The following is a 25,547-nucleotide window of genomic DNA, read 5'->3' as shown; positions in this document are numbered from 1 at the left end:
AAATTATTGAGAAGTTTTTATGTCGTGATGTTTTTGGTGGCTTTGTTTCTGTTTACTGTGGGTACAAATGGTTGTTTCTCAATAATAAATAGTTTTTTTAAAATTTTAAATAGCACATTTAAAGTCTTGCATTGTGTGGATGTAATAAACCAGAACTAGAAAAAACTGGTTTTAATTTATGACTAATCTGTTGGTTCTGAAAAGAAAACTAAACGTCGAGTTCAAATAACACGAGGGGTCAACATTTCACTTTTGTCTTGTTCCTGGTTCCTTGTATTAATTCCCCAGTTCTTTATAACTAAAAAAATTTTGATCTGTGACCTTTGATTTTGACCGGATCACTATCAAAATTTAATCACTTGTTCCTCGTAGCGTGTTTGACGATTCCTGAAAAATTCATGAAAATCTGTTCAGAACTTTTTGAGTAATCTTGTACTCACACAGGCAGACAGACAGACAGACAGACAGACAGACAGACATTACAGAAATCATAACCTCCTTGGTAGAGGGAATGACAATTTTAGTTTCTCCATGGAACCATTTTTGGGTAAAAACATGATGATATAAAACAAGTGAGGTGTTTCCTAAAGAGCTAGACATACAGAAGAGAATCAGCTGAAGGACGAATCATCTAAAGATGACTGTGATGCTCAGAGTATGCGTTGTGAATGACTCTCAGCTACAACCACATCATATTTTAGCTCAACATATGTAAAACTGACAGAGTTATAGCCGTGTTTTATGGTAGCTCATGTTAATTAGCTGTGGCGGTGCAGCCAATGATTACTTTCTGCAAGTTTTATTAAACTTTCAGTGGTTCATGATTATTTTGCTAACATCACCGTCTGTCTTTTGCCTTTCAGCGGCGGGTGGTAATTAGAGATGCTTTGAAACTTTATTCTGTGCAAAACTGACATGAATGGCTTCTGTTTAGTTTATTATAAATGTCTGCTTGATGGAGTGCTGCATAATGACCGTTCCTCTGTAATTCTCTCCCACCTCCGTGTGGATCTCATTCAGAGAGGTGATTATCTTTTTGGTTCCTTATCTCATTAAAAGCTATTCTTATTTAATTTAATTATACAGTTCAGCCGTGTAGGTGTACTTCGTCCATTATAGATTGATCACTCTGAGCACTTTATATGCTGCAGAAATGTTTCTTCTGTCTGAACTTTTACAGATCAGTTTTCAGCCTGGTGGAGTTTTACCTCAGATGTACATCGTGAAGACCGTAAACAAGTGTGTCCCGTTGAATATGTTCAATAAATTCAATTAGGCAGCAATGAAATTCAAGTTATTGAAGTTTAAGCACTAACACTGAAACTACGGGTCTGAATACTTTCGTAAACGTGACTTTAAAGCTTTTGTTTTCAAAAACATTAACAAAATAGAAGAGAATAAGGTGAAAAATGAAGTTATCTCAAGCTAAGTCTGAAAATGTGGAAAACTAGTAAAGCCTGAAAACATCCCAAATGCAGTTTGTTCAAACAACAGTGGAGTTATAATCCAGGGTTTAATGATGTATCATCCATACAATGTGTAAACTTCAGAACTACTCTTTTACCAGTCAGTGAAAACATAATGAATATTTGGACCTTTCTGCACAGTTACAGGCCATTTGACGCACACGATTCTTCAAGCCTTTCCTTTTGCGACACATCGTTTGAAGATTTGATCACCTTCAGCTGTCAAGACGATGTGAGAGAAGAGAAGAACAGGAGAAACTTTCAGGTGAATTGATTCGTCAGGGTGGAAACTCTTTCCTCAGCCCGCCTGTCTAACCCTTTTCCACAGAGTGGCGCATCTAAAAGGAGGTAAAAAACCAGGTTCAGAACATGTTATTAGGGTTCAAAATAAGTCCTTTTCTGTGTGAGCTACAGCACGCTCAAATAGATATGAAGCACAAATATAAAGACTGCGTTTTGCTTTAAACGGAACCATTTGGTTCACACGCAGATAAAGTTACAGCAGCCATCTCTTTCAGAGGACGTTTCCAAAGGTTTCTTTCTTTGCTGTTTAGCTGAAGAAACGTCAATTTAAATCTCCCCAAACAGCATTTTTTAGAACTCTGCAGAGGTGACCTTTTAGGGTGACATTTGGAAATTATTTCCCCTCGAGCAGCACCGGCCTTCACTTTTCACCCGTCAGTTCTTCAGAACCTTTACTTTTGCTTTTTTTTCTGCAACTGTTTATTTATTTCGACTTCTGGAAGTCTAATTGTACAATTTCAGCTGTATTTGCGCTGACAAAATAAGAGACCATTTAACCATGATAATGTTCTTGCCGGTGTGTGTGTTTGTCTATTGTGTCAGGAAAATACCAAATGAACGGCTGTACAGAGTTTACTGAAACTCAGAATGTAATTATTAGATGTACATCCACGAATGGTTAATGTTTGGAGTCACCCAGATTCAAGATGGCCGCCACAGCTCATCTACTGACCTGTTTATTTTGCACCGTCTCCGCCTTTTTTTAAGCCCACTTCCAGCCGGCGTGCTCAATTTTCTCAGATTGCAGCAGCACATTTCCAACCAGCTGAGTAAAAAACAAAACTTCATCCAGTCTGTTTCTGTACAGTAACAGGCGCGCAGCCAGAAGCCGCTTGTTTCAGATCCTGACGGCTGCAGGAAAAAGGCAACAAGCTGATTTTCAACCAGCAGACAATGAAAAAAAAGAGACTCCACTTTGCTCTGTTGCTGACTCTCCTGCCCGGCTGAAAGTGGGATTTATTTTTATGTTTTAAAAGCCTTTCATGGTCGAACTCTGCAACATGGGAGTTAACCCCACTTAGCTGGAGCTGCTCACTGTGGCCATCATCTCAGCTGCCACTTTCAGTCCTTATTCACACTTCGGAGGTTGCCGAACCCTTACAGGTCATCTTTTTATAAAACTGAAAAGCTCCTTTTTGTTTTGCTTCTCCTGTCTGAAACTGTGTTGGCGCTTTACTTTACATTATTATTAACAGCGTTCATTCAGGTTCGAGGAAGGGCATCATTTCCGCTTTAATCAGATCCCCAGCACATATTCTGAGCACTAACAGATTGCATGAGATCAATTATTTGGAGTCAATTCTGCCTTTTAACAAAATATCTCATGAACCACTCTGAGGTTTAGCCACTCTCAGGCCTCTCCTTGTCGAATCATGGACGGAAATATTAGTTATAAGGCTTTCAGGTCACGTATGTGCAGAACGAATACTCCAGAATCAGAAAGATTTAACCTACATTAGTCATTTTTATTCTGCTTTAAACTTTGTGATCATGTATTTTAATTCATCCCTAACACACCACTGAGAATGTTTCAGATGTTTGAAGTAAATAATATGTTAGGTACTGCATTGAATTGTTAATAATTTAAATGACTAATAATAAAAAAATATATCTGCTTTTATTTGAATAAAACAAATAGAGGTCATTTTTGAGGTGTGAACCAGGGGGGACCTCAGAGTGGCTTTGGGAGTTAGCAGTCACATATTATTGCTACAACTGATTATTATTACTTTTTATTTTACTTTTTTGGAGCCAACCCAATTCAAGATGGCTGCCACTGCCAGCTGACCTTAGAAAGCCCAAACTAGCCATTTCTCAGTCAGTTTGATAAAATATTTCACTAAAATGGGACATGGTAGTAGCTGGGAGTCATTCACTAAACAAACTATGAGTGTGACGTCATTGTACGTGATTTTCAACGTTTATCCAAAACGGCTACAAAGCTGTCATTTCTCATAAGATGATTTAAAATCTCTGGCATGAAAGACGACGCGCGATATGAATTCCTTCAGGGAGTGCTAGGCCTTTAATGGTTTACAGTAAACTCTGTTATTTCACAGATTGGAAAGAAGTTCAGGTTAATTTCTGGTCTTTTTTAGTGCCATACTCATTTGCCGTGAGTGTATTTCACTGGTAAACGTAGAAGTTAAAGACATTTTTTGCCTCATTTTTACAAGTCAACACACTTTCCTAAAGTCCTACACTTTGGTCAAATTGCATCAAGATTACAGTCCCAAAACACTTCTTCTCAGCTACTTTTTTCGGATGATTTTAGGGGATTGAGTGGAACACTTGAAAGCCCCCCTCCTCTATTTATGCATAAAGAAAAGAGCCATCAGTTTTCAGCCTGGTTGTTCAGAACAGTAAACACAGACCAGCTCTTAGCAGACTATCAGAAAAAAACAGATTTTTACTCTCCAATATTTACATTCCCCTCAACCAGTTCTGCTGTGGATAATTGGCAATGATTCAGTCTCCTCATGAGTCTAACCTGCCCTGGTTATCAAAAAGAAAAATTAATTAAACACAGCACTGCGGATGCAAACAAGGATCCACAAGTTTCACCTTTTTTAAACTCCGCAACCACATCTTTTTTTATACATCTTCTTCTTTTGGGTTTTATAGTCTTCAGCCCCCAAAGACCCCAATTCAAGTGACATTTGCACAACTCCCCGTGGAGTGACAAAGGTTTTACACAACACGTGTGGGGAAAAGGATAAACAATAAAACAATGACACTGGCTGAGTTCACCTTTAAAAACATGCAGAGAATGATGTCAAATCTCCAGGTATTGAATGGGCTGCTTTATTTAAAATACAAAAACCTGAATTGTTTGTCCAATTGTTTCTTTAAGTAGCTCTTAAAATGGCATCTGTTATAATAGTAAAAGGAACTGTATCCTGAAATAAATGAATGTCCCATTCTCTGAATGAATGTCTTATTTTGTCTTTTGTAGGTCAGTAAGGAAAAAAAAAACCCTAATGTGATGGATGAATCAGCCTGTGCAACACACAGCCAGCCTCACACGTCTTATTGGTAGAGGAGAAAGTCCTTGATGATGAGAGGGAGGAAGAGGCTGGAGGCTTTGTGCAGCCGATTCCATCCAATGCTACGACGAACGCAGAAACGACAGAGCTGAGACAGAGAGCTGGGACCTAGGCCAAAGACAGAGGACACAGCTGCTACAGCAAACCAAAGAAAATAAACCCAGAGAGGCTGCTTCACACAAGGCTGTGTGAGTCGTACAACACACCTGTTTTCTGCAGAGCAAATCTAACCGCGCTGTCGGGCGTGGAGAGCTCTAAGGGAGTCTTTTCGTCTGCGTTTCTGCCGGACCTGTCGGCTCCGAAGTCCAGCAGGAGTTCAACCACGTCTGATTCTCCACCTCGAGCTGCAGCGTGCAAAGGACTGTCCTGTCCACATCCAAGGTGGACGTCTGCACCTATGTGAAGACAAAAGCAGACAAAATAAAATCATATGCATATTGCCCGCCGCCTTTCAAGCCAGTTTCATCCTAAGGTCATCTCAAGTTGTAGCAGCTTCTGTCAAACCTTGAAAATAAGATTATAGTGTAATCTCACACCTCATGTGATCTGATGATGTGCTTGGAGCTTGTGTTGTGAATGACTCTCAGCTACTACCACACCAGATTTTAGCTCAATATCTGTAAAGGTGAAGCTATTTCTGTGGCAGCCATCTTGAATTGGGTTAAAACTAAAACATGTACATCCAATGATTACCTTCTGGAAGTTCAGTTAGTGGTTTATCAGAAATGTTGCCACCGAACAAAGTTGATTCTAATAGTTAATGACAAAGTTTTAACCACAGATCTTCTGTGATCATCAGAGTATAAGTTGTGGATCAGTCAAAGCTTCCAACAAACCAAGTTTTAGCTCAATATCTGTAGCTGTGGCAGCCATCTTGACTTGAATTAACTCCAGAGTTATTCACTGAATGTTCTTCCAATGATTACTTTCTGATAATTTTATTAAAATTTGTCTTCTGGTTTATGAGAAAGTTTGGTAACCGTACAGAGAAACAAACAAACACAGCAAAAACATCACTTCGCCCTCATGTGATAAAAAGCTTACATGAGTCATTAAAACCCAAATTGGTAAAACTAGTCATGGGCTCGCACCATCTGCTCGTTCTGAGACTGGAAAAATAAAACCAGTGACTAATGAAAAAGTTAAGAGCGGAAAACTTGGAGCCGAGCTATGATTAATGTTAAATAATTATCGGCCACATCTGACAGCTCTGCAAATTGGACTGAGCAGGAAAGCTATAAAATGCATCTGCTGCTGTGAACTGTGAAGCCCAGCTTTCTGTTTCCATGGAAAGTGAAAGTGGGGAGCAGAGAAAAGCAGCGTTCGGATAAAAAAAAAAAAAACAAAGAAAAAAAAAACAGGAAAAGAAAATCAACCAGGCTGCTGCGGGAACAAAAGCTGCAGCTGTATTTACTGTTCCTCAGATTGTCACTCTCACTTTCATCAGCAAATAATTCCACAGCTGTTTTCTTGTTGTACTTTTTGTAAAAACATAGACTTAACATAAGCTGAGGTTTTGTCTTTAAGTGTCGTTTTTGTCTGACCACTGGTCCAAAACCTAAAAGGCATTGGGCGATATGGGCGATATGCATTCACGAAGAAACTCTAGATCAGGGGTGTCCAACCCTGGTCCTGGAGGGCCACCATCCTGCATGTTTTCCTTGTTTCCCTGCTCCAACACACCTGATTCAGTGGTTAAATTACCTCTTCATGTTCTGCAGAAGCCTGTTAATCACCCACTGATTCAAATCAGGTGTGTTGGAACAGAGAAACAAGTAAAACATGCAGGATAGTGGCCGTCGAGGACCAGGAGACCAGGATTGGACACCCCTGCTCTAGGCCTTTAATCTCACTATCATTAATGACCGTTTGTTACAGAATCAACAATTATCACGTATCCATGAAATAAAATGAGAAAAAACAGAATATTTGACTAATCACTATAACTTTAGCTACTTATCATTTGAGATTTAAATGTATTAAGGTATAACCACTATAGTAATGCTTTAATGGCCAGTCTTCCTCCTTTTAGATGACTTTTTGTGATGAGTGCTAATAATTTAGCTGAAGATCACGTTGACAAAAAAAGCTGCAGCTTCCTCTGTTCCTGCCGTCAACCTAAAAATAACTTCAGTTCCTAGGAAGCAAACCAATTTAAGCTGGAAAAAGAGAAAAATAAAAACAGAAGAACGTTATGTGACACGTAGTTGTGTCAAACCTTTTGCTAAAACAGCAGCACTTAAAATCCGTAACACAGCCACTCTCTGCTCGGGTAAAAACAGGATCATCACACTCACAACACACTTTCATAACCGGTTCTTTCCGTCGGCAGATTGAAACAGACACAAAAACATGTCTTCCCACCTATAAAGGGCGACGTTTCTAAATAAGAAGCAGCTTGTTTTATTGTTCTTTTTTAGAATCGTATGCACAGTTCTGGGCGTCCACTTTGACTTTCACATCAGATGACGTGAGCAGGGTATGGCTGAAACTTTTCACTTCCTCTCTGCCTAATGAACATGAATTTCATCATCTCACCTGTCAGCTGTGATCTGCCACCCCCTCCCCCTCAGATGAGGAGCTCATGTGTAGATGTTTCTGTTGTGTGCAGGCAGCTCTGCGCACACATTCAGACCCCGCAGTGATGATTTAACACCCGATCAGACGCAAACATGCAGTTTTATCTCGGGTTCCTAATGATGATGATGGTCTCAGGTAAGTAATCAACATTACAATATAGTTACCAACCTAAAAATGCACATTTTAAAGCTTAAAAGCGTGTTAGAGGATCTTTTACCTAAATAAAGTATTATTGCAACGTAAGCACAAAGACCTATTTGTGTATAAAGGGTGCAGTTTAGTGTTTTGGACACATCATTTATACAGCTTCTTGTCTTACAGGCTGCAAAACGACAAATAATAATAATGTTCAAATGCAATGCAGGGACTTCAGTCAGTTTGTAGTTACATTAAAAGTTGATTTTTCTTCATTTAATCTATGATCCTGAAGAGGAAAAAAAATAAGTCAAAGGGCTGAATCATTCCTGACATCTACTTTAAAAAACTTTATTCACTTTTTACAAGATTGACGTTTTTGAAATTACATTTTATTTTAGCATTACTATCCTATTACTTTCTGTCTAAAAGTAATAACTGAATTCCTTGTGCTTTTTTTTAATTTAAGGAGTCAGACTTTCTTGTGAGTGAGTGTGATTCATATTTCATGGACTTTCAAAGTTTCTCTTAAGACTCTAGTGACTTTTTATAAATTTATAATCATTTAGATTGTTGGGGCTAAAAAAACAAACAAATAATAAAAGAAATTAATAAGTAAAATAAATAGAAACCAGCAAAAACCTACAGCAAATGAACGGTCTCTGAAAGTCAGAACTGGACTGATCATGTCTTCTTTTCTGTTGTAGGTGATTCAGAGGTTGATGTCAGAGCTCTCCTAAATGAAAATGTCCTTCTGCCGTGCTCTTGTGAGGACAGAGTTTTGAGTCAGGGACTTAGGTGGCAGAAAGACAAAGAAGTTGATCCACTGCTGGTTTATTCCGACAAGCACAACTCACCCAACTACGCAGACAGAGTTGAAACATTTTTCATCCATAACAGCAGTAACTGCTCTATACTTCTGAAGAACGTCACAGAGGATGACAGTGGGAGATATGTCTGCCGTTTTAAGGATCAAACTTTACAGATAAATATTGTGAATTTGCAGGTTTATGGTGAGTCAGTCTTCTTATTATTCTCTATCAAGATCTGTCAGAATATTTAATGTTTTTAACTTGTTTCTTTTTTTCACCAGGGCCTTATCAGCAAAATTTCACCCAACCTGATGATATCAAAGTTGTAATGTGTGAAGTAGTAAAAACTTGTGGCAACAAAACTCATGTACAATGGTCTTCAGATGGAAAGCCACTTAGAGATTCATCCAAGTATCAAAAATTGAAAAGCTCCTCTCTGATTTGTGGCATCTTTTTTATTACCAGTACTCTTAAGATAAATCCGACAGAAAACGTTTCCAGCTCACAGATTAAATGTGATGTGATTCATTCTCTTCGTAAGTATTTGTATTAAACTGCAGTCTTTTGGGATTTATTGCTGTCACCACTTTAGAATCACATGTAATATTTAACACATAGAAAATACTGTCATAGATATCAAACTGTAAAATAAGACATCTAACAAACATTTTCATTGAAATTCAGCTCTTATTTTACAAACACTCCAGTTATTACAAAAAAAAAATACAAGATTCACCATGGAAAATATAAATAATTATAAATATTACTATTATTTATCTTTTAGAAGTGGATATTCTCTACATCAGAGTCATGTTCATTAGACTGGCCCTGGTAGTTGGACTGGTTGTGGTTCTGGTTGTGGTTGTGGTTCTGGTCGAGTTCGACTCCAATCGCAGTTGTTACAGTGAGTATTTGTATTATTTGTATTTGTATTACCAAATAAAGAATTCACTATCATGCTCATTTACTGTTTTAGAGTATATTATAAATATCTGCTTACATGGTTCTGCATATTTTTCATAAAATAACATTTTTTTAAATTTAAATTTAATTTAAATTTAAAAAATTTAAAAATTTTTAATTTTTTTAAATTTGAAGCTCTAGTTTAAAGGATTGTCAGATAAAATGTATTTTATCTCCATGTATTATTGTAGAGTTGCTGGTCAAAGTGGTTTTAGTGAGTTAGATTGGATACAGAGGCACAGGAAGTGTCACAACACCAAATTTGTTTGTTTTTTGCTTAAGTACACCTCATAAAAGTATTAATTTATACGCTCCTTATTTAATAGTAACTAGTTTCTTCCATGACTGTCAGGATTGATCTTTTCCATGTTTTATCTTTCATCAGGAAGCAGAAATCAAGAAGAGATGACGCAGCTCCACACCTCAAATGAAGGGATGTGAACATAAAACCATGTTGATCTGAGCTGGAGGTTTATTACAGACACACGTCACGCACCACCAACCAAATCCTGCAGCAGCGCAGCCTCCCTCTCCTGTCACAGCAGCACTGACCAATGATCGAGTCGTTGATTAATTAAAAATACCAAAGAGCATCGGCCCGGCCTCCCGATTGTCCAGATTCTGATCTTAACCACCATGAACCGGATGTGCCTAAACGAGCCACAGGGAGGCCAACCTCACAACCTTCGAGATCTAGCTGCTGGTTTCCTGTTGATGCACGAGTTATTGTCTGTCCAGGCCCGACAGGTGAGGGCTGTTTCTGCTGCATGATATCACGCAGGTGGTTTCCCCAGGGATTAAAGCAGAAATATGTATATTTTGACTGAAGATTGTTTTCTACACCTAATCATAATACAAACCGGCTCAGACGAGCTGTTCTATCTAAAACAGGTAAAATATTTATTGTTCAGAAACTTTTCCACAAAACCCCACTTTTAGTGGCTTGAACAATCCTTTTAAATCTATGTAATCTAACCTCCCAACAGTGAGGAGAAATGTAAATAATACTTTGTTAAGAATGTCATTTTACATATTTTAAAGTGTCTTTAATTTTAGTATTTTTTGTGTTAGATCTGTCTCATAATACTGGCTTTTAATGTCACTTCTTTCTCAACAAACATTGTGTGCGGCTGTAAGCTTTTTATTTCCCCCACTTCTGTGAAAACATATTTTTACCTTAATGTACAAAACATATTGTTCATTCAGATTGTTGTTGAAAATGTGTCATATTTTGGTGACATTTGAAAAAGTCTGGTATCAACAAGAAAATCCCAAATCGCAAAAGATTGTTGTTTACAATTCGGAGTCAACTCTGCTTGTCTGTTAGTAAAATATCTAAAAAACTACTGGAGTGACTTTATTGAAATTTTGAGGAAGTAATCTCTGGATGAACATCTACAAATGATTAACTTTTGGACTCAGTCCAATCCAAAATGGCCACAACAGCTAATCAACTTGAGCTAACACCAAAATGGCTTCTTTAATGTTTTTTTTTAATCGGAGGGATTTGGGGCTGAGGTTTATTGCAGAGGAAGCAGAAAGAAAATGTGAAAATATACGTTTGGGATCAATTGTTTGTTGGAAACATAACTTGGGGCAGTACTGCTACTTTTACTTGGTTTATTAATGTGAATATTGCTCAAATAAAAACTGAGTTGAAAACATGCAGTTTGCATGTCGTCTTTGGGGCTGTTTCAAATAAATCAACAGGAAGTGGTACTGGTGGGTTAACAGCTACTGGGTGGAAATAAAACAGCAAAACCCCAGATGTGCTTGTTTTTACAGGCTGGAACAAAACAGTTATTTATGTTCACAGTAAGACTTAAGAGTATGGAAAGGATGGGATGCAATTCTTGCAAAGTGTTTAAAAATGCTGGATATATTATTTAGCTTTGTAACAAATGCATTGAAACAGAGATGACAGCTGAGTTAGTTATCGCCAATCAGTCCTGTCTGAGTCATGATTGTGCTGATAAGGGACTGCGGTCATCAACATCACTGCAGCCTGAGTAATAGATACATAGGTACATAAAAAACCCCGCTGTGAAGGTGGGACGAGCACTGCAGTTTGAAAACCACTGAAACCTATAATGTTTTACATTTACGTGTACAAGGTTGTGCTGTAAACTGTCACGAGAAGTCTTTTTCTTTTCTTTCAGAGAGAGAAAAAAAGTATCAGCTCAGAAAATGATACCAAAAGGAAGTTATTGCTTCACTATGCCAAAACATGAAGTCGGTGTATATCATGCCTAGCTGATATTTGTACAATAAATAATAAGTCATTACCAGAGGATGACAATATGGCTGCCAAATTATGTACAAATTTATTGTTGTTGAAGAGGCATCCATCAGGGAAAAGGACTAGTTTAGACAACTGCAGCGGCAACTTTTACAGACAGAAGCATGGATGTGCCATGGGACCCCCAGTTTCACCTATTATGTCCAGTCTTCGTGGAGGAAGAAGAAAGGAGGGAACTACATGTGGACGCCACCTGGGTCAAATTCCAAACCAAAGAAGTGGAACCTTTTCCTGAACACACGCTCAGTGGACAACATCAAGTTACCAAACACAACAATTAATCTGTCTTGGATGGTTTGGAAGCGTCAACACTGAAGTCTACAGGAAACCTACACACGCAGACCAATCTCTGCGTTTTGAGTCTCACCACCTGCTGGAACACAAACGGCCAGTTATCAGAACTCTACAGCATCAAGCCGAACGGGTCCACAGAAGGACAGAAGGGAAGGACAAGAGACACAAACACGTCGAGGAAGGAAGCACCGCGAGCCTGCGGATACTCTAACTAGGCTTTGGTCAAGGCATCCAGGAAACCAAGAAAACACAACTAAATCAAATGAAGGCCAAAAGAAAAACAAGTGAAAGAACGTTTTCATTTCTTTTCACAAACGGATGGCACAACAGAAGAGCCAGATCGTAAGGTCACAACTCAGCAGTTTATCTACATCTCAAGTGCTAGGGACACTCTTTGAGGACAGTACTGTGCACATTTTAGACAGGGAAGACATTTTCTTTACCTGCTTTTTCTTCCCGGGTCACGGGGTAGCTGGTGTCTATCTCCAGCAGGGCACACCCGGGGCAGGTCACAAGTACAGGGAAGACAAGTGGCTCAAAAGAGGAGTGAAAGAAGCCATCTATGTTAAACATGACAAACCAACATTAAACCGAAGAGGCGGCCTCGGGCTCCAGCTTTCTAACACATTTAGTGCAGCTTTGACTTGTCTCCAGGTTTCACAACCATTCTCATCTCAAAACATGTGACATGTTGGCCTCGTTAGGAAACATTCAACAAGTGAAAACGACCCAAATGACTCACGGGATGGAGGAGTGGGTCAGCCCTATTGTTGAGAACATTATAAGAACAACTTCTAAGCCTGGAACCCCCAACCCAAGATCAGAACTGAAGAAGCCTTTTGGATGGGAGGTGAAACGTCTTCAAGAATCAAGAGAAGAAAGAGCAAAGAGGTCCAGTTGTCTTCTATTTACCCACTTAGGCTCATCATGTTCTGGATGATCACAACTTACCTGTGGAGTTTAAAATAATAAAATCACTGATACTCTTTGTTGCATCTTGAGCACTCTTCTTGTTGAGTGTGAGTGTAAGATGTAAAAATATAGACGTCTTTTTATTTTTCCTGATATTTTGGTGGAGTCCGTTACCTGAACGTAGCAGCAGCTCCACACATGCTGCCGCTCGGGCCCTGCAGGCGGAGTACAGAGGTGTCCCCACATCTGGCAGCTCCACATCAACAGGAGCTCCACAGGACAGCAGGAGCTCCAGACACTCTCTGTGATCTGGAAGAAAAACAACATGATGTAGCATCAGCAAACCTGTGCTGGAACACATCAAGACTTTACTGTCAGTCATTCTTAACACACACACACCTTTTCTGGCAGCCTCGTGGATGGGCGAAGCGAGCTGGCAGGTGGTGCGGATGGATGCACCGTGCTGTAAGAGGAGTCTGACACATGCTGCACTTCCACTGCTGCAGGAGTTAAAGAGAGCTGTGGCGCCATCTGCTGAAACTGCCTCTGCCTACGCAGGGACACACAGGAAACAAAACCTTTTTAATGCAATGCTGAAACTCAGACAGACTAGAAGCTGTGATTAAATTGAGAAAAAACTTTTAATGCTCTCACATTTGCTCCATTGTCCAGCAGGAACTTGGCACAAGCATAATGACCACCGAGACAAGCCTCGTGGAGAGGAGACACTCTGTCCATGGTGAGTGTGTCTACATGGAAGCCCTGGAGACAAATAAGGCAACAGCTCTGTCAGGATTTCACTTTATTTCATGTGTGGCTGATCTAAAAGTCATTAAGGGCAGTTAGTATGATTACCTGAGTGATGAGAGTCTTGAGATGAAGAAGTCTGCCCTGATAGGCTGCCTCGTGGAGAGGAGTCCTGTCCGACCAAGAGTCTGAGACACAGAAAATGAAAACATAACTGAGGCTGACTGTTCTTCGACATGGTACAATGGAGTACTGATAGGAGGTTCATTCATGTTACCTTAGGGAAAGTATCAACAAATCCCTGTTCAGACCACTAACTTAATTCCCGGTGTTAACAAGTGTGATCCAGCAGAACAACAACTGGAAACATCCAGCCAGAGCTACGATGGAACGGCTCGGGTCAAAACATATTCATGTATGCGCCAAAATACTTGCAGCAGCAGTTGCAACAAAAGATAGCTCTACGACGTATTTACTCAGGAGAGCTGAAACTAAATGCACGCCACACTTTTCAGACAAACAAACAAATATGTGATACTTTGTGTCAGTTAATCACATAAAACATTCCAGAAAAATACTTTCAAATTTGGGGTTTAATGTGAAAACGTGGAAAAGTTCAAGGGGTGTGAATTCTTTTTCAAGGCACTGAATCAGTGTTCTTTTTTTCTGGTTGTAGGGGAACTTTCTAATCTTAAACATGAGAGAGATCAGCACACACCCTGGTCGTTGATCCCTGCAGAGCCAGACTAACCGGACATAGAAAGGAGTCAGATTTGATCCGGTCGGCTCCTCTTTTCTCTCCCATTGAAAATAAAATGACAATAATCAGACTTACCAGCCATTAAAGAGTTGCACGGCAGACCTCCATAGATGTAAAAAAGGTTTGGCCTCGTGGAAACCTGAGCCTGACCTGCAGCCATCATGAAAACAAACCCACAGCAGACTCCTTCACCAGACTGGAGTTCACTCAATATACAGACAACTGAAGCTGGCCTTCATCACCCTCTTATCTGGGTTCTGGGTCACCTCCCCCTCCTCTTCAGCATAACAATAGTCGCTGGAATGGCCCCGAGCACACATCTGTTAAAAAACACTTTAAAAAGTGAGTGGAAACAGAGGAAAGGGCACTGGCTTGGCTACGTTTTGCACAATGTTGTTGTTTGGAGAATAAAAGGGCAGCTCAGAGCCAGATTTATTATTACAACATACAGTATAAACATTCAGATAAAGTAACACTGCAGGTTCTTCTAAACGCTGGGATTGAGAGTCTATTATATTAAGATAAGCCTTTATTTGTCCCCCAGGGGGGAAATGCAGTGTCAGCAGAGAACAGCACACATCCGGTTTACATTGTTAATAAAATAAAAGGTAGAAAAAAAGACATATAAATATTTGTTCATAAATAAAATGAAAAAAAAGGTTGAGCCCCAGAAACTAGTTCTATATGTTACACACCAGTGCATACAAAGGTCAGTATTTATTATCTTTGGAAATTTCAAAAAATAAATTCATCTTAGTCACTTCCTGTTTCGTAACAGCGGTGTTTAGTTTGGCACGCTGCCTTCTTCAAAGTCACATTGTTTTCTTTTTGAAAAAACAAAATTATTAGAAACAGCCCTCTCCTGTTTGTCAAGATGAAACATGAAGAAGCGTCTTTTTTTTTCTTCATTAAAAGTTTGTTTTATTTCCCAGATTGTCTTGAAGACATTCAACCATCTGAACTGACAAAAAAAATGAGCCTAAAATCTACATTAAACAAAAAGATTTGCTCTAATAAATAATGTCGCAAAAAACGGTTATTTTCCAAGCGACCCATGAGATCCACCACTAAGGTACTCCAGCTTTGTTTCCCAGTGTTCACGTACCTAGTTTGTACTCTGTTTAGTGCAAAATAAAGTACAAAAATAATATAAAAACCATTAAAAAGAGATAAGAAACTTTTAAGAAGTGCCACTAATAAAATGCCTTCACACAAGGACCCTTTTGTTAAGAAAAATGTAAACAATGTTGATGGTTACATGAGTTCATTGACCATAAAAAAAACACAAATTCTGTGGTTTATTCTCCCATCACACAGGCTCCAGTGCTGAACCGGGACCAGAACTTGTTTTGCACCAGCTCTGAAAAACAGAACCGATGCACCAACTGTCTGCTGGATCAAAACCACAAACAAAAAGACATTTACAAATTAAACAATAAAAATACACTTCAGATCAGTTTTTCCAGGTGTTAGTTTTTGTCAATTCATCGTTTTTACCTCTCTGCTGTTTGTTCAAATAATCATTTATTTTTAACTATGTTTAGTTTCAATTTGTTATTCCATATTTATGGTTTAAATAAGTGTGTTGTTACACTGTGACTGACAGAGTGATGACCTGCTGGCGAGCTGGGACGGTGTGTCGGCACGGCCACACATACTTAGTGCACAGATACTGGCTCCAAAAATCCAATATGGCAACTTCCCACCAAAATAAAAAATACATTTTGGCTTCAATTTTGGACATTGGAAGTTAATTGAATCATTTCGTCCATCTTTCTTTATCTTGATGAAAAAACAGCGCTTTCATTAGAGGCTGGGGTGGGTTAATGGAGACCAACAACTAATAAAATGTTTAAAACTCTAAGTTCTGCTTAGAGCAATAAAATTACTCTGCTTCAACATTAATAGGAAATCAAACTAGCAATTACCTAGTTTCTCATCTTCCTGCAGTGTGTGTGTGTGTGCGTGTTTTAAATTGCCAGTTGTAGTTTGAATGCAGGTCAGAGCATCACACAGAGCTGCCTTCACAATATCTGAATTTTTAAACCCTACTTCAAACAAGTTTTAGAAACGTTGGCTCATTAAATATCACCGACTGGCCTTTATAGATCGTGCTTAACATGACGAGTGTAGCTCCTGTCAGCAAATACAGCTTGTAGGCCAGGAAACGTTGTAATGAGCTTTTACAAATACCAGCCTGTCGTTCAAAACTGTGCTTAGAAACTAGACTGGTGGTGTTACCGCATCTGTTTGCAGGAACAACAAGGAGCAACCTGTGGTCTGAACTGCAATCTACAAAAATTCAGATAGACAAGGAGGATTAAATATTAATTTAAAAAAAAGTATGTGAAGTATTGACATGCCTCTGAGATGGCTCTCTGGTTGTGGAAAATCAAACAAACCATTAATGTCAGAGCCGGCTCTAGTCCAGCACCGGAACCTGTTTGATGGAAAAGCTCAAGTCCAAACTGCAGGAGAGGCACAGAGATTCACTGTGTTTGAGTCTTTGTCTCTGCTGCTTGCTTCGTGGCACGTTTGGACTCGGTTTCACTTCTTTTTCCTGTTTTCTGTCTCCACAGCCCACCAGGGCCGGTGGCATCAACAGCAACGTCCATGGCTCGATCTGGCACCAACCACTGCAGGAGCAGCAGGAAGAGGAAGTCCAGAATCGCAACAAAGGCGAAAATGGTGCCCGCCACGGGACCGCAGTGAGACTTGAGCCTCCGAAAGCGCTTGGCCAGGGGGAGAACTTCTTCTCCAGCTACTCGGTCATACACCTGCGACGGAAATAGACATTCAGCATCAGGACCAAATCAACCTTCAGTTAAAGCCAAAGAGAAAATCAGATTTTTACACAAAATCACGTGATATAGTCCTCAAAGTTGTGTACAACCACAAATATGTAAGGATACCTCTGCCCTATCCTTCATCTTGTTTTGAAAGCAGATGCCTTCACCCTCTTAAAGGTTGAGGCATGCAAGTAAACACACCAGAAGAGATGCAAAGTTCAAAGAAGAACAAAAAAACCAAAAAACTGGGTCTGTTAATCTGATAATCTGCTACTGCAAGAAAAGTCATGCACAAAATTACTTAAAAGCAAATATTACCTATGATTGAAAATGCATATCAGTAATAGATTAAAGTGCCTTTCTGAAAGTTGTTGTTTTTACCCTAATTTGATTGCTCCCAGACTGATTCTGTAAACACAGAATGGGACAGTTTCCCTCAAACTGGCATGTGTGACGATATTATCTAAATCTCACAATTGTCTCTTTGTTTTGCTCTAACTATAACATCTGAATGCAGCCGGATAGCATCTCGTATTTTCATACCTTTTCGGTCCTCTCTGCCACGTTCCTCCAGGTGTAGAGGCTTCTGACGCGCGTGTGGACGGAGCCGGGGGGAGGAACGGAAGCGGACCGCTGCTTGGCGATGACTTTTTCCAAACCGTCACACAAGGATCTCACGGTCGGCTCACACAGAGTGATCAGGTCCTCGGGTAGCACCTCGGGAATGCCCCCCACACGAGTGCTTACCACCTTACAGGGGAAAAAAATGATAGTTTAAATTATTACGATTATTGTAAACCAACTCTTCATGTTCATTAGTGCTTAAAAAGAAACAGTGTGTTGCCCCGTGCATATTTAACTGCTGAGGTTTTGAAAAAGCGCCACAAAGACGCTTCAACCAGTTAACTAGATTTGTACCCGCAGGAGAAGTGAGTCACCTTCTTCCAGATTCAAAACATATGACAAAGACACAACATAATGACAACTTGTTGAGTGCTCAGTATTTCAAAAGAAATTAAATTAAATTAGCTGTCGTGCCAACTCTGTCATACTCACATTGATGCTTACTGCTGACATGTTTATTAATAAGCATTGTCCTAATTCAAATAAATAAAGTGAATGAATGAAAGATAACCGTCCTCCCAACTGAAATCCCCTAAGCCTAATCATCCACATACAAATACAAACCCACAGCAAAGACACAGCTCCATTCAGTTTCTGGGAAATGGGCAGTTTCAGATATTTGATTTGGTGCAGGTTTATAGCCATTGTTGTTTGTTGCCATTGTTATATTTTTATAGAATTGAGAAAAGCCAGTAGCACGGCTCCTCCTTTCGTTTTGTGCCAAGAATGAAGGTAAGGTTTTGGAAGAAGTGAAAGTTAACTCATCTACAGAAACCAAAACACATTAAGTCCACACTGCAGGTCTTAAGGCTCAGTTCAGATTAATTCTTTTGCAGAGATGTGATATCTTTTGGCGCGCTCCTTCACATTACAGTTTAAATGTGACTGCCGTCAGACTCCGGTGCGAATAGTTTAAGGCCCTGAAGAAGACGTGGCGTCACACGCAGCACGTGGCGTTTACAAAAGTAAATATGGATGCTACACTCGTTGGCGTGTGCCTATCAGTTCTGAAGTTGGAGTGCAATCAGAGCCAATTAAATTATTATCTGCCACGCTTGTTTCCGCCCGTGTTTATGCTCGATCTTATCGCCTCCCAGAATTGAACATCTGGAACAGGAGCGACGTACAGAAAGCAGAAAGCAATTTGTGTATTGATTCCCATCGCGCTAGCACCCATACGATCTGACCCCAACGTTGGTGTCGTAATGTTGGCGTAGATTCTCAGTCATCCAGGACACGGCTGACCTAAAAAGTGAAAACAAAAAGACGGAGCAACTGGACTTCTGTTCTGTAGCTGAAGACGTGCAGAGTAGCAAGCTTTAAATTGCGTGACGTTGGTTTTGATAATGTCAATATTTGGATCGCTCTGCATACCCCTACTTCAGTGATGTGGTGTGAACATCAAAGAGACATGTGGGAAAAGAAGGGAAACCCTGAGCGAGATATCTTTTCATCTGTAAAAAAAGAGGTATTGTTCAACAATACTTTGAATATCATACCATGAAAAGACAAGAAATGAAAAGAGTCAAATTCTTTCGCTTTCGTTTTTAAAATTGTTTGCATGAAAATTGGGTTGTTATGTTGATTTTTGCATGTTTTGACTGGAGCCCTGCTGATTTTACAACCATAAAAAAGGCTGCAGTATGAAGAGGAACAGACCTGCAGCCCACAGCTGGCTCCCTCCACGATGGCCATACAGAACGCTTCGGTCAGCGACGTGTTGAGGAAGATGTGCCCCTGAACCAAGACGCCACGCACATCTTTATGCTCCAGAGCCCCGAGCAGACGGACCCTGCCACAAAAAAAACAAAACAAACAAAACAATTAACAGATTTCAGCCACGTCTACAACATTCATCCCAGTCTGTTGACACAGAGGAAAAAACTCCAAAGCATTTGCATACAAATTATTTCTTATCTTTAAACCTTTCCAGACTACAGAAAGACAGGAAACAGTGTTGGTAATGTTCATCTTATAAAATAAAGTGATTATAACCTGCTTCGATGGAGTCTCTGCCCTTAGAGAGAACCAAGTGATCTCTCCTTCCAGGATAATCTCAGAAAATAGATTCATTCAGCCGTACCTGTCATGGAGTTGGTATTTCTCTCTCACTTCTTCCAGCACAAGTCTCTTCGGCCCCTCTCCACCAATTAAGAAGTGGAGATCTGGATGCTTGAGGCAAAGCTCTGGGATTATTCCACCAAGAAGATCAATTCCTGAACAGAGGGCGAGAAGGTGAACTCTTGTTTTTAGCGTTAAGGTAAAGCAACTCCCTGTTCAGCATTAGACGTTTTAAAGCAGAAACAGTTTTAGATACTTGAGAGTTAACACTGTCACCTCTGCATTTCTGTTACAACACAAACATCTGGCACCAATTTCAGCTTTAGATAGATATATATAGATATATATGCAAATTGGAACAACAGCAATAAAAACAGTTTCACATCTGATAATGCGCATTTTGGAGAAAATGCCTGCAGTCCTTCACTTCCTGTAACAATCATTTTTTTAACATGTCTCAACAGGAATGTTGGACCTATCTTTTTTTTATTTTTTCCTGTGAACTCCTACCAGATCCCTCATGAGTCATGACTTCCTCTAGCTGCGTTTTGGAGCTTTCCCTACAGGCCCCTCTGTGGGATTTAAATCTGGGGTCAATGCTGTCCACAACATTCCAGTCCTCTGACTCAAAAGCATTTTGAGCGGTTTTTGAAGAAGTGAAGTGAAGTGAAATTTATTTATGTAGCACTTTTCAGCAACAAGGCGATCCAAAGTGCTTTACAACACAATTACCTCTTGTAAGAAATTCAACTTTCTGAAACCGGCAAAGCAACGCCAACACATCCTTTGACCATAAGCAGTGAGATTAAACACAGTGACATTTGCTCCATCTTCTTTTTTATTGTGATCACTCCAGGTGACACTACCACGACCTGGTAAATAGGAATGGTGAGTTTACTTTTTGTTTTGTTTTATTGCTTACAAAAGAAATAAACATCTGTGACTAACAGTGTTTTTGCAGTTTTGAGTGTTGTTAGGGAGAGGTTATCTGACTGAAATGATGAGAAGGAAATATCTTTGGCCTTCACTGAAAAATGAACAATGTGTAACTTTATACTGTGAAGAGTATACTATAACCGCCGGCGCTCTTTTATGAAAGTTGAGTCTGTGTGCCTGTGCAGGTGGATACAGTTAGGTTACCAAAACACTATTACAAGTACAGCTTCACAGGAAGAGCGGCACACTGTTCAACATAATGGAAGCCACATACCTTTGCGGTAGACGAGACGGCTGATCACAACAATAGTGATCCTGTCGTCTTGGCGCTGGGAGGGGTCGGGGGTGAAGTCTGTGGGATCGACGGCGTTGGGAATAACTGAGACGATCTCTGGGTTGAGCGCAGCCCGGAGCACCGTGTTCTCCTTACTGGTGTAGGAGACGCACACGATGTGGTTGGTGTCGCACAGAGAGATAGTCAGAAGCTTGTTGGTCAGCACAGAGCTGACGTCCGCGAACCCAAAGAGTGAGTGGTCAGTGAACACCTAGAAACAAAACAGGTGTCTTTTTAGGTTAAGAAATCAAACGCAGCTGAGAGAGAGAGTTTTGAGTCACGTACTGTGTTCAGGCCCATTGTCTTGGCGTGGAATAGTGAATCGTGAGCCATGGCAGAAAACGAGCTGTGAGCATGGACCACAGTGATTTGCTCCCTGACGAACACGCAGCGCAGCAGCGGGAGGCTGTGGAAGCAGGTGGTGGCTGTGGACTGGTTGTACATCACCTGCAGCGGCAGGTAGTACACCTTCAGTCCGTTGGTCAGGTACCTGATCCCCGTCCTCCTGCCATAGGAGTGGGTGGCGATTACCACTTTATGTCCCTTTTCAATCAGACACTGAGAAAGCTGATAAATGTGGCTTTCTACTCCCCCCATGTTTGGATAGAAGAAGTCAGACACCATGCAGATGCTGTGCTTCCTGCTATGGGCTCCGGAAGCGTCTGCAGAGTCTCTCTGGGATGACGGGGCCTTCACAGCTCCCACTTTCCTTCGCTGGCCCATTTTCCCCGTCCTCCTGTGGCTGGGCGCCTGATCAGTGCTGAAATAAATCACGACTCGTCGATTAATACGACAACTTAAAAAAAACTGTGATAAATTACTTTGTTACAGAACCTTTTTACAAAGGAACACACTAATACATTTAAATTTTTAATAAAAACACTTGTTAGAGTACTGAGTCAACTAAAATTTGAGGCACTCTCACTTTCTACATTATTACTGCACATTATTCTGACAATTAATTAAGAAAACATTATGAAAACTGCACATCTCATGTTCTCTAAACTCATTCATTCCACTGTCCAACAAGTCCAAAATGATAAAACATTTACCCTCTTTGGGGCCTGCTATAGAGCAATGTGAACCTAATACATTAATTGAATTCTACACAACTCATTCTTTAAAACAAAAAGTAAATTAAAAGTTTTAATTTGCCCTGAAATTGTCAGAAAGAGTTGAAGATGTTTGTCAACAATGGCGCAGTTAGTCATCTTCTTGGCAAGATTAGATTCAAATGTGTTAATGATCTGAGAGTCCAGTTAAAGTAAACATAAAGCTAACATCTTTATATTTGGCACAGCTTTGGTGAATAAGAAGTCGACAGATTTTTTTAAATTATTATTATTTCAGGTTGATCAGAGCCACTTCAGTTGATGGATGGTGTGCTCCCATGACTGAAGACTGTAATTAAATCAGAAGGTACTTCAACAAATTATAAAAGATTAAGGGTGCACACACTTATGCTACTAGCTTATTGCATTTATTTTTACCCTGCAACAGATGTCTCTTTTTTTTTTAAGTTAAGTCTTACAGGACATATGTCCTTATAAATAAGGGAAACGTTATCGTGTTTTCATTTTTATTTATTTTTTGCATCACAAAAACTGGGCATTTGATCAGGGCTGTGTAGAGTTTTTATATTCACTGTAATTCATGAGTAAATATAAATAAATCAATAAACTGGTCACTTTATAAGGGTCAGAAAAGTAGCTGAGCAGTTTAGTTTGCATCGAACTGAAGGAATCCAATGTAGTAGTTGTACGCTTTCCAGATATCTGGTTTATTTATAGATAAATTGTGATTTCTGCAGCAATGCTATTGACACATATAATGCCTATTAATAACCTGGGACTTTATGCCAAATATAGAGACTCCCTGAAGCAATGATTTCCTTTAAGCCGTGAATTTTCCCAGCTGATAGAGAACAATTGTTTTAAACTTTCTCTTAAAGAAAAAAAACGAGTCATCATGACATCCCACAGCACAAAGTCACACAGTTTGTAAACATCTGTGTATCTAAGTAAATATTTAGGGTTGTCACGTCTCCACCCAGCCTCTCTCGAGGAATGGCGCCTGCAGATGTTTCACAGGCTTTTTAAATGAAATTTAAAAGTCGTCACTCCCTTAAACTGTAGTGAGATGCTGGACCTGACCGCAGTTCCTTATCAGCACACACAAAAAAACGATTCAGAACTGATAAACAGTAATAAACTCGTCTGTTTCAATATGTCACCAAGCGACATTTTTAACCACTGGACAAGAATTTCATTGTCTTTTTTCGTTGTCTTACCGTCAACATAAATGTCAGTTTTGTTCCAGCTTGCGAAAACAAACACAACTGTGTTTTTGCTGTCGATTCATTTCCACCCGCTAGCTCCGTGCTAGCCTTGTTAGCCGCTGCCGGCACCACTTCCTGTTGATCGTCTACGTCAGACGCAAAGACGACGTACGACCTCGAGCCCATTCAGGAGTTTGTGGCGATGACGTAACGTCGGTTTGACCATAAAAGTGCTTTTCTTAGACAAAACCAGATTTTCACAGGTCTGAAAAATAACCACAATACTATTTCTTTTTACGAGGAGACGTAAGGATATCTTAAACTATTTTTTGCTTTAAAATAATATCTAAAAATACAGTATATAATTAAAAACCCTTTAAATGGCTTTTTTAACATGTAAAGGCAGAACTGGAAACACATAGGCCTACATGTAATTCAAGTACTCCTGGTTAAAAATTAACATGTCAGAGATTCTTGTGTATGTACCACAAGTCACACATTTCTTTAAATCTCAAATATCTGCATTTGTCAAACCATTTCAGATATCCATAAAATGCACTTGCATGTTCATTTGATTCATTAATTACTATTACTAAGTATGGGTAAAATAAACAGTTAATATTTGAGATGATATTTTTGTACATGAAGAGTTACATTAGAAATATAATGAATGGGTTGTCATGTTAGATATCCAAAATTAAATCTACACTAAGATTTATGACAGAATATGAAATGAAACATGAACCTGTTGGGTTCTTTTGGTTTTCAAATAACCACACCCAAGAAATATAAATAGTGACATTCTTTTCTAAAAGCCAATAAACCTTGTTTATGTCAAACGAGAGTTGCGATGCCCCAGTTTAACTTTCACGTGGCCTGATTTCACAAGTAGGCAGACGGAAAGTTCCAGAAGGGAGAGACACAAGATCAGGCGTGAAAACAAAATTATCAAGTGATGAAGTTTTCCACTGAACGATTACAGAAGCCAATACCTCTGAGACCAGTAGTCCCCCTTCTGGGAATCTTTGTTTCGGCATACAAAAATACTTCAGATTAATGAAGTTAACTGGGATATAAAAACTTCATTCATCCATTTTCTTTACCCACTTCTCCTTCCCGGGTCGCATCTCGAGCAGTCACTGGGTGAGAGGCGGGGGACACTCTGGACAGGTTGCAAGGACACCCTGCAAGTCCATCACAGGGCCACATAGAGACAAGCAACCATTCACACGTTCACTCACACATAGGGACAATTTCACAGTTACCAATTACCCTAATGTGCATGTTTTTGGTGCATGGGGGGAAGACGGAGTACACAACTATGCACACAGGGAAAACATGCAAACTCCACCCAGAGAGGCCCCAGGTTGGGAATCAAGCCTGCAACCTGTTTTTCGGAAGTTGCCAGCTTTAACCACTTTGCCGTTGTGCCGCTGGGATAAAAACTTGTTTTAAGCTATTACTAACTACTAATAACTATTTCTCCTAATGCAACAACAAGCACGGTCATGGCATTCCCGACTTTTGTATTTGCTTGTGAAGGAAACAACTGATAATGGACCACAGTTTACATCTTCTGCTTTTGCTGATTTCATGAGTGAACGTGGCATTAAGTGCATCTGAACAAGTGTGTACCATCCTCAGGCACACAGATTTGTGGAACAATTTATTAGAGTGCTAAAAGCCTCCAGTCAGGCGACACAATGACCCTGAAAGCCTGCAGTTAGTGAAATGCTTCACAGCTACAGGGTTTCACATCAGGCCACAACTGGTAAATCCCCTTTCCAGTTTCTCAGAGGAAGACAAATGAGAACAAAACTAGACATCCTGCCTCCACCCAAGGACAATGGGCAGTATGACCATGTTGATATAAAGAGGCACAACAACAAGCCAAAAGAGGATTTAACACACACAAAAAGATGGGAGCAGTCAAACTGAAGAAGCCTTTTCATGTGTGAAAAGGAGAGAGCAGCACTTCTTAGTCAGTTCAGCAGCGAAGTGGCCTGAGTTCATTGGTCCTCTGTGATGGGAGAAGATGGAGCGCAGCACAAATACAGTACAAAACTTTTCAAAATGTACTCATCTCAATGTATTATGTTCATCAATGTAAAAAGTCACATTTACAGAAGTGAAAAACCCTGTTTAAGCAAAAAAACATTTACAGTAATCTCATCACCACAGAGGAATAAGTGACATTCAGATTCTGG

At 39.8% G+C, this 25,547-nt stretch overlaps 2 protein-coding genes across 2 annotated transcripts; both read right to left on the bottom strand.

Moving 5' to 3' along the window:
* Nucleotides 1-762: 762 nt before the first annotated feature.
* asb11 (ankyrin repeat and SOCS box containing 11) lies at nucleotides 763-14,605 on the bottom strand. Its single transcript, XM_017410210.3, has 7 exons — nucleotides 14,394-14,605; nucleotides 13,667-13,746; nucleotides 13,466-13,573; nucleotides 13,211-13,361; nucleotides 12,986-13,120; nucleotides 5,023-5,211; nucleotides 763-4,924 (listed from the first exon to the last, which is right to left on the bottom strand). The coding sequence occupies exons 1-7, from the start codon at nucleotides 14,479-14,481 to the stop codon at nucleotides 4,800-4,802; spliced, it is 876 nt and encodes a 291-aa protein (XP_017265699.2). The 5' UTR covers nucleotides 14,482-14,605; the 3' UTR covers nucleotides 763-4,799.
* A 248-nt stretch (nucleotides 14,606-14,853) lies between these two features.
* Nucleotides 14,854-23,483, bottom strand: piga (phosphatidylinositol glycan anchor biosynthesis, class A). Its single transcript, XM_017410140.3, has 7 exons — nucleotides 23,353-23,483; nucleotides 21,348-21,822; nucleotides 21,003-21,273; nucleotides 19,815-19,947; nucleotides 19,391-19,523; nucleotides 17,651-17,857; nucleotides 14,854-17,095 (listed from the first exon to the last, which is right to left on the bottom strand). Exons 2-7 carry the CDS (start codon nucleotides 21,783-21,785, stop codon nucleotides 16,808-16,810), a joined length of 1,470 nt encoding a protein of 489 aa, XP_017265629.1. The 5' UTR covers nucleotides 21,786-21,822; nucleotides 23,353-23,483; the 3' UTR covers nucleotides 14,854-16,807.
* Nucleotides 23,484-25,547: the final 2,064 nt, after the last annotated feature.

The sequence above is a fragment of the Kryptolebias marmoratus genome, linkage group LG6, assembly GCF_001649575.2.
Source record: "Kryptolebias marmoratus isolate JLee-2015 linkage group LG6, ASM164957v2, whole genome shotgun sequence".
Taxonomy (NCBI): domain Eukaryota; kingdom Metazoa; phylum Chordata; class Actinopteri; order Cyprinodontiformes; family Rivulidae; genus Kryptolebias; species Kryptolebias marmoratus.
Note: the sequence above shows the minus strand (reverse complement) of the source record. Positions and strands in the feature narration are given on the sequence as shown.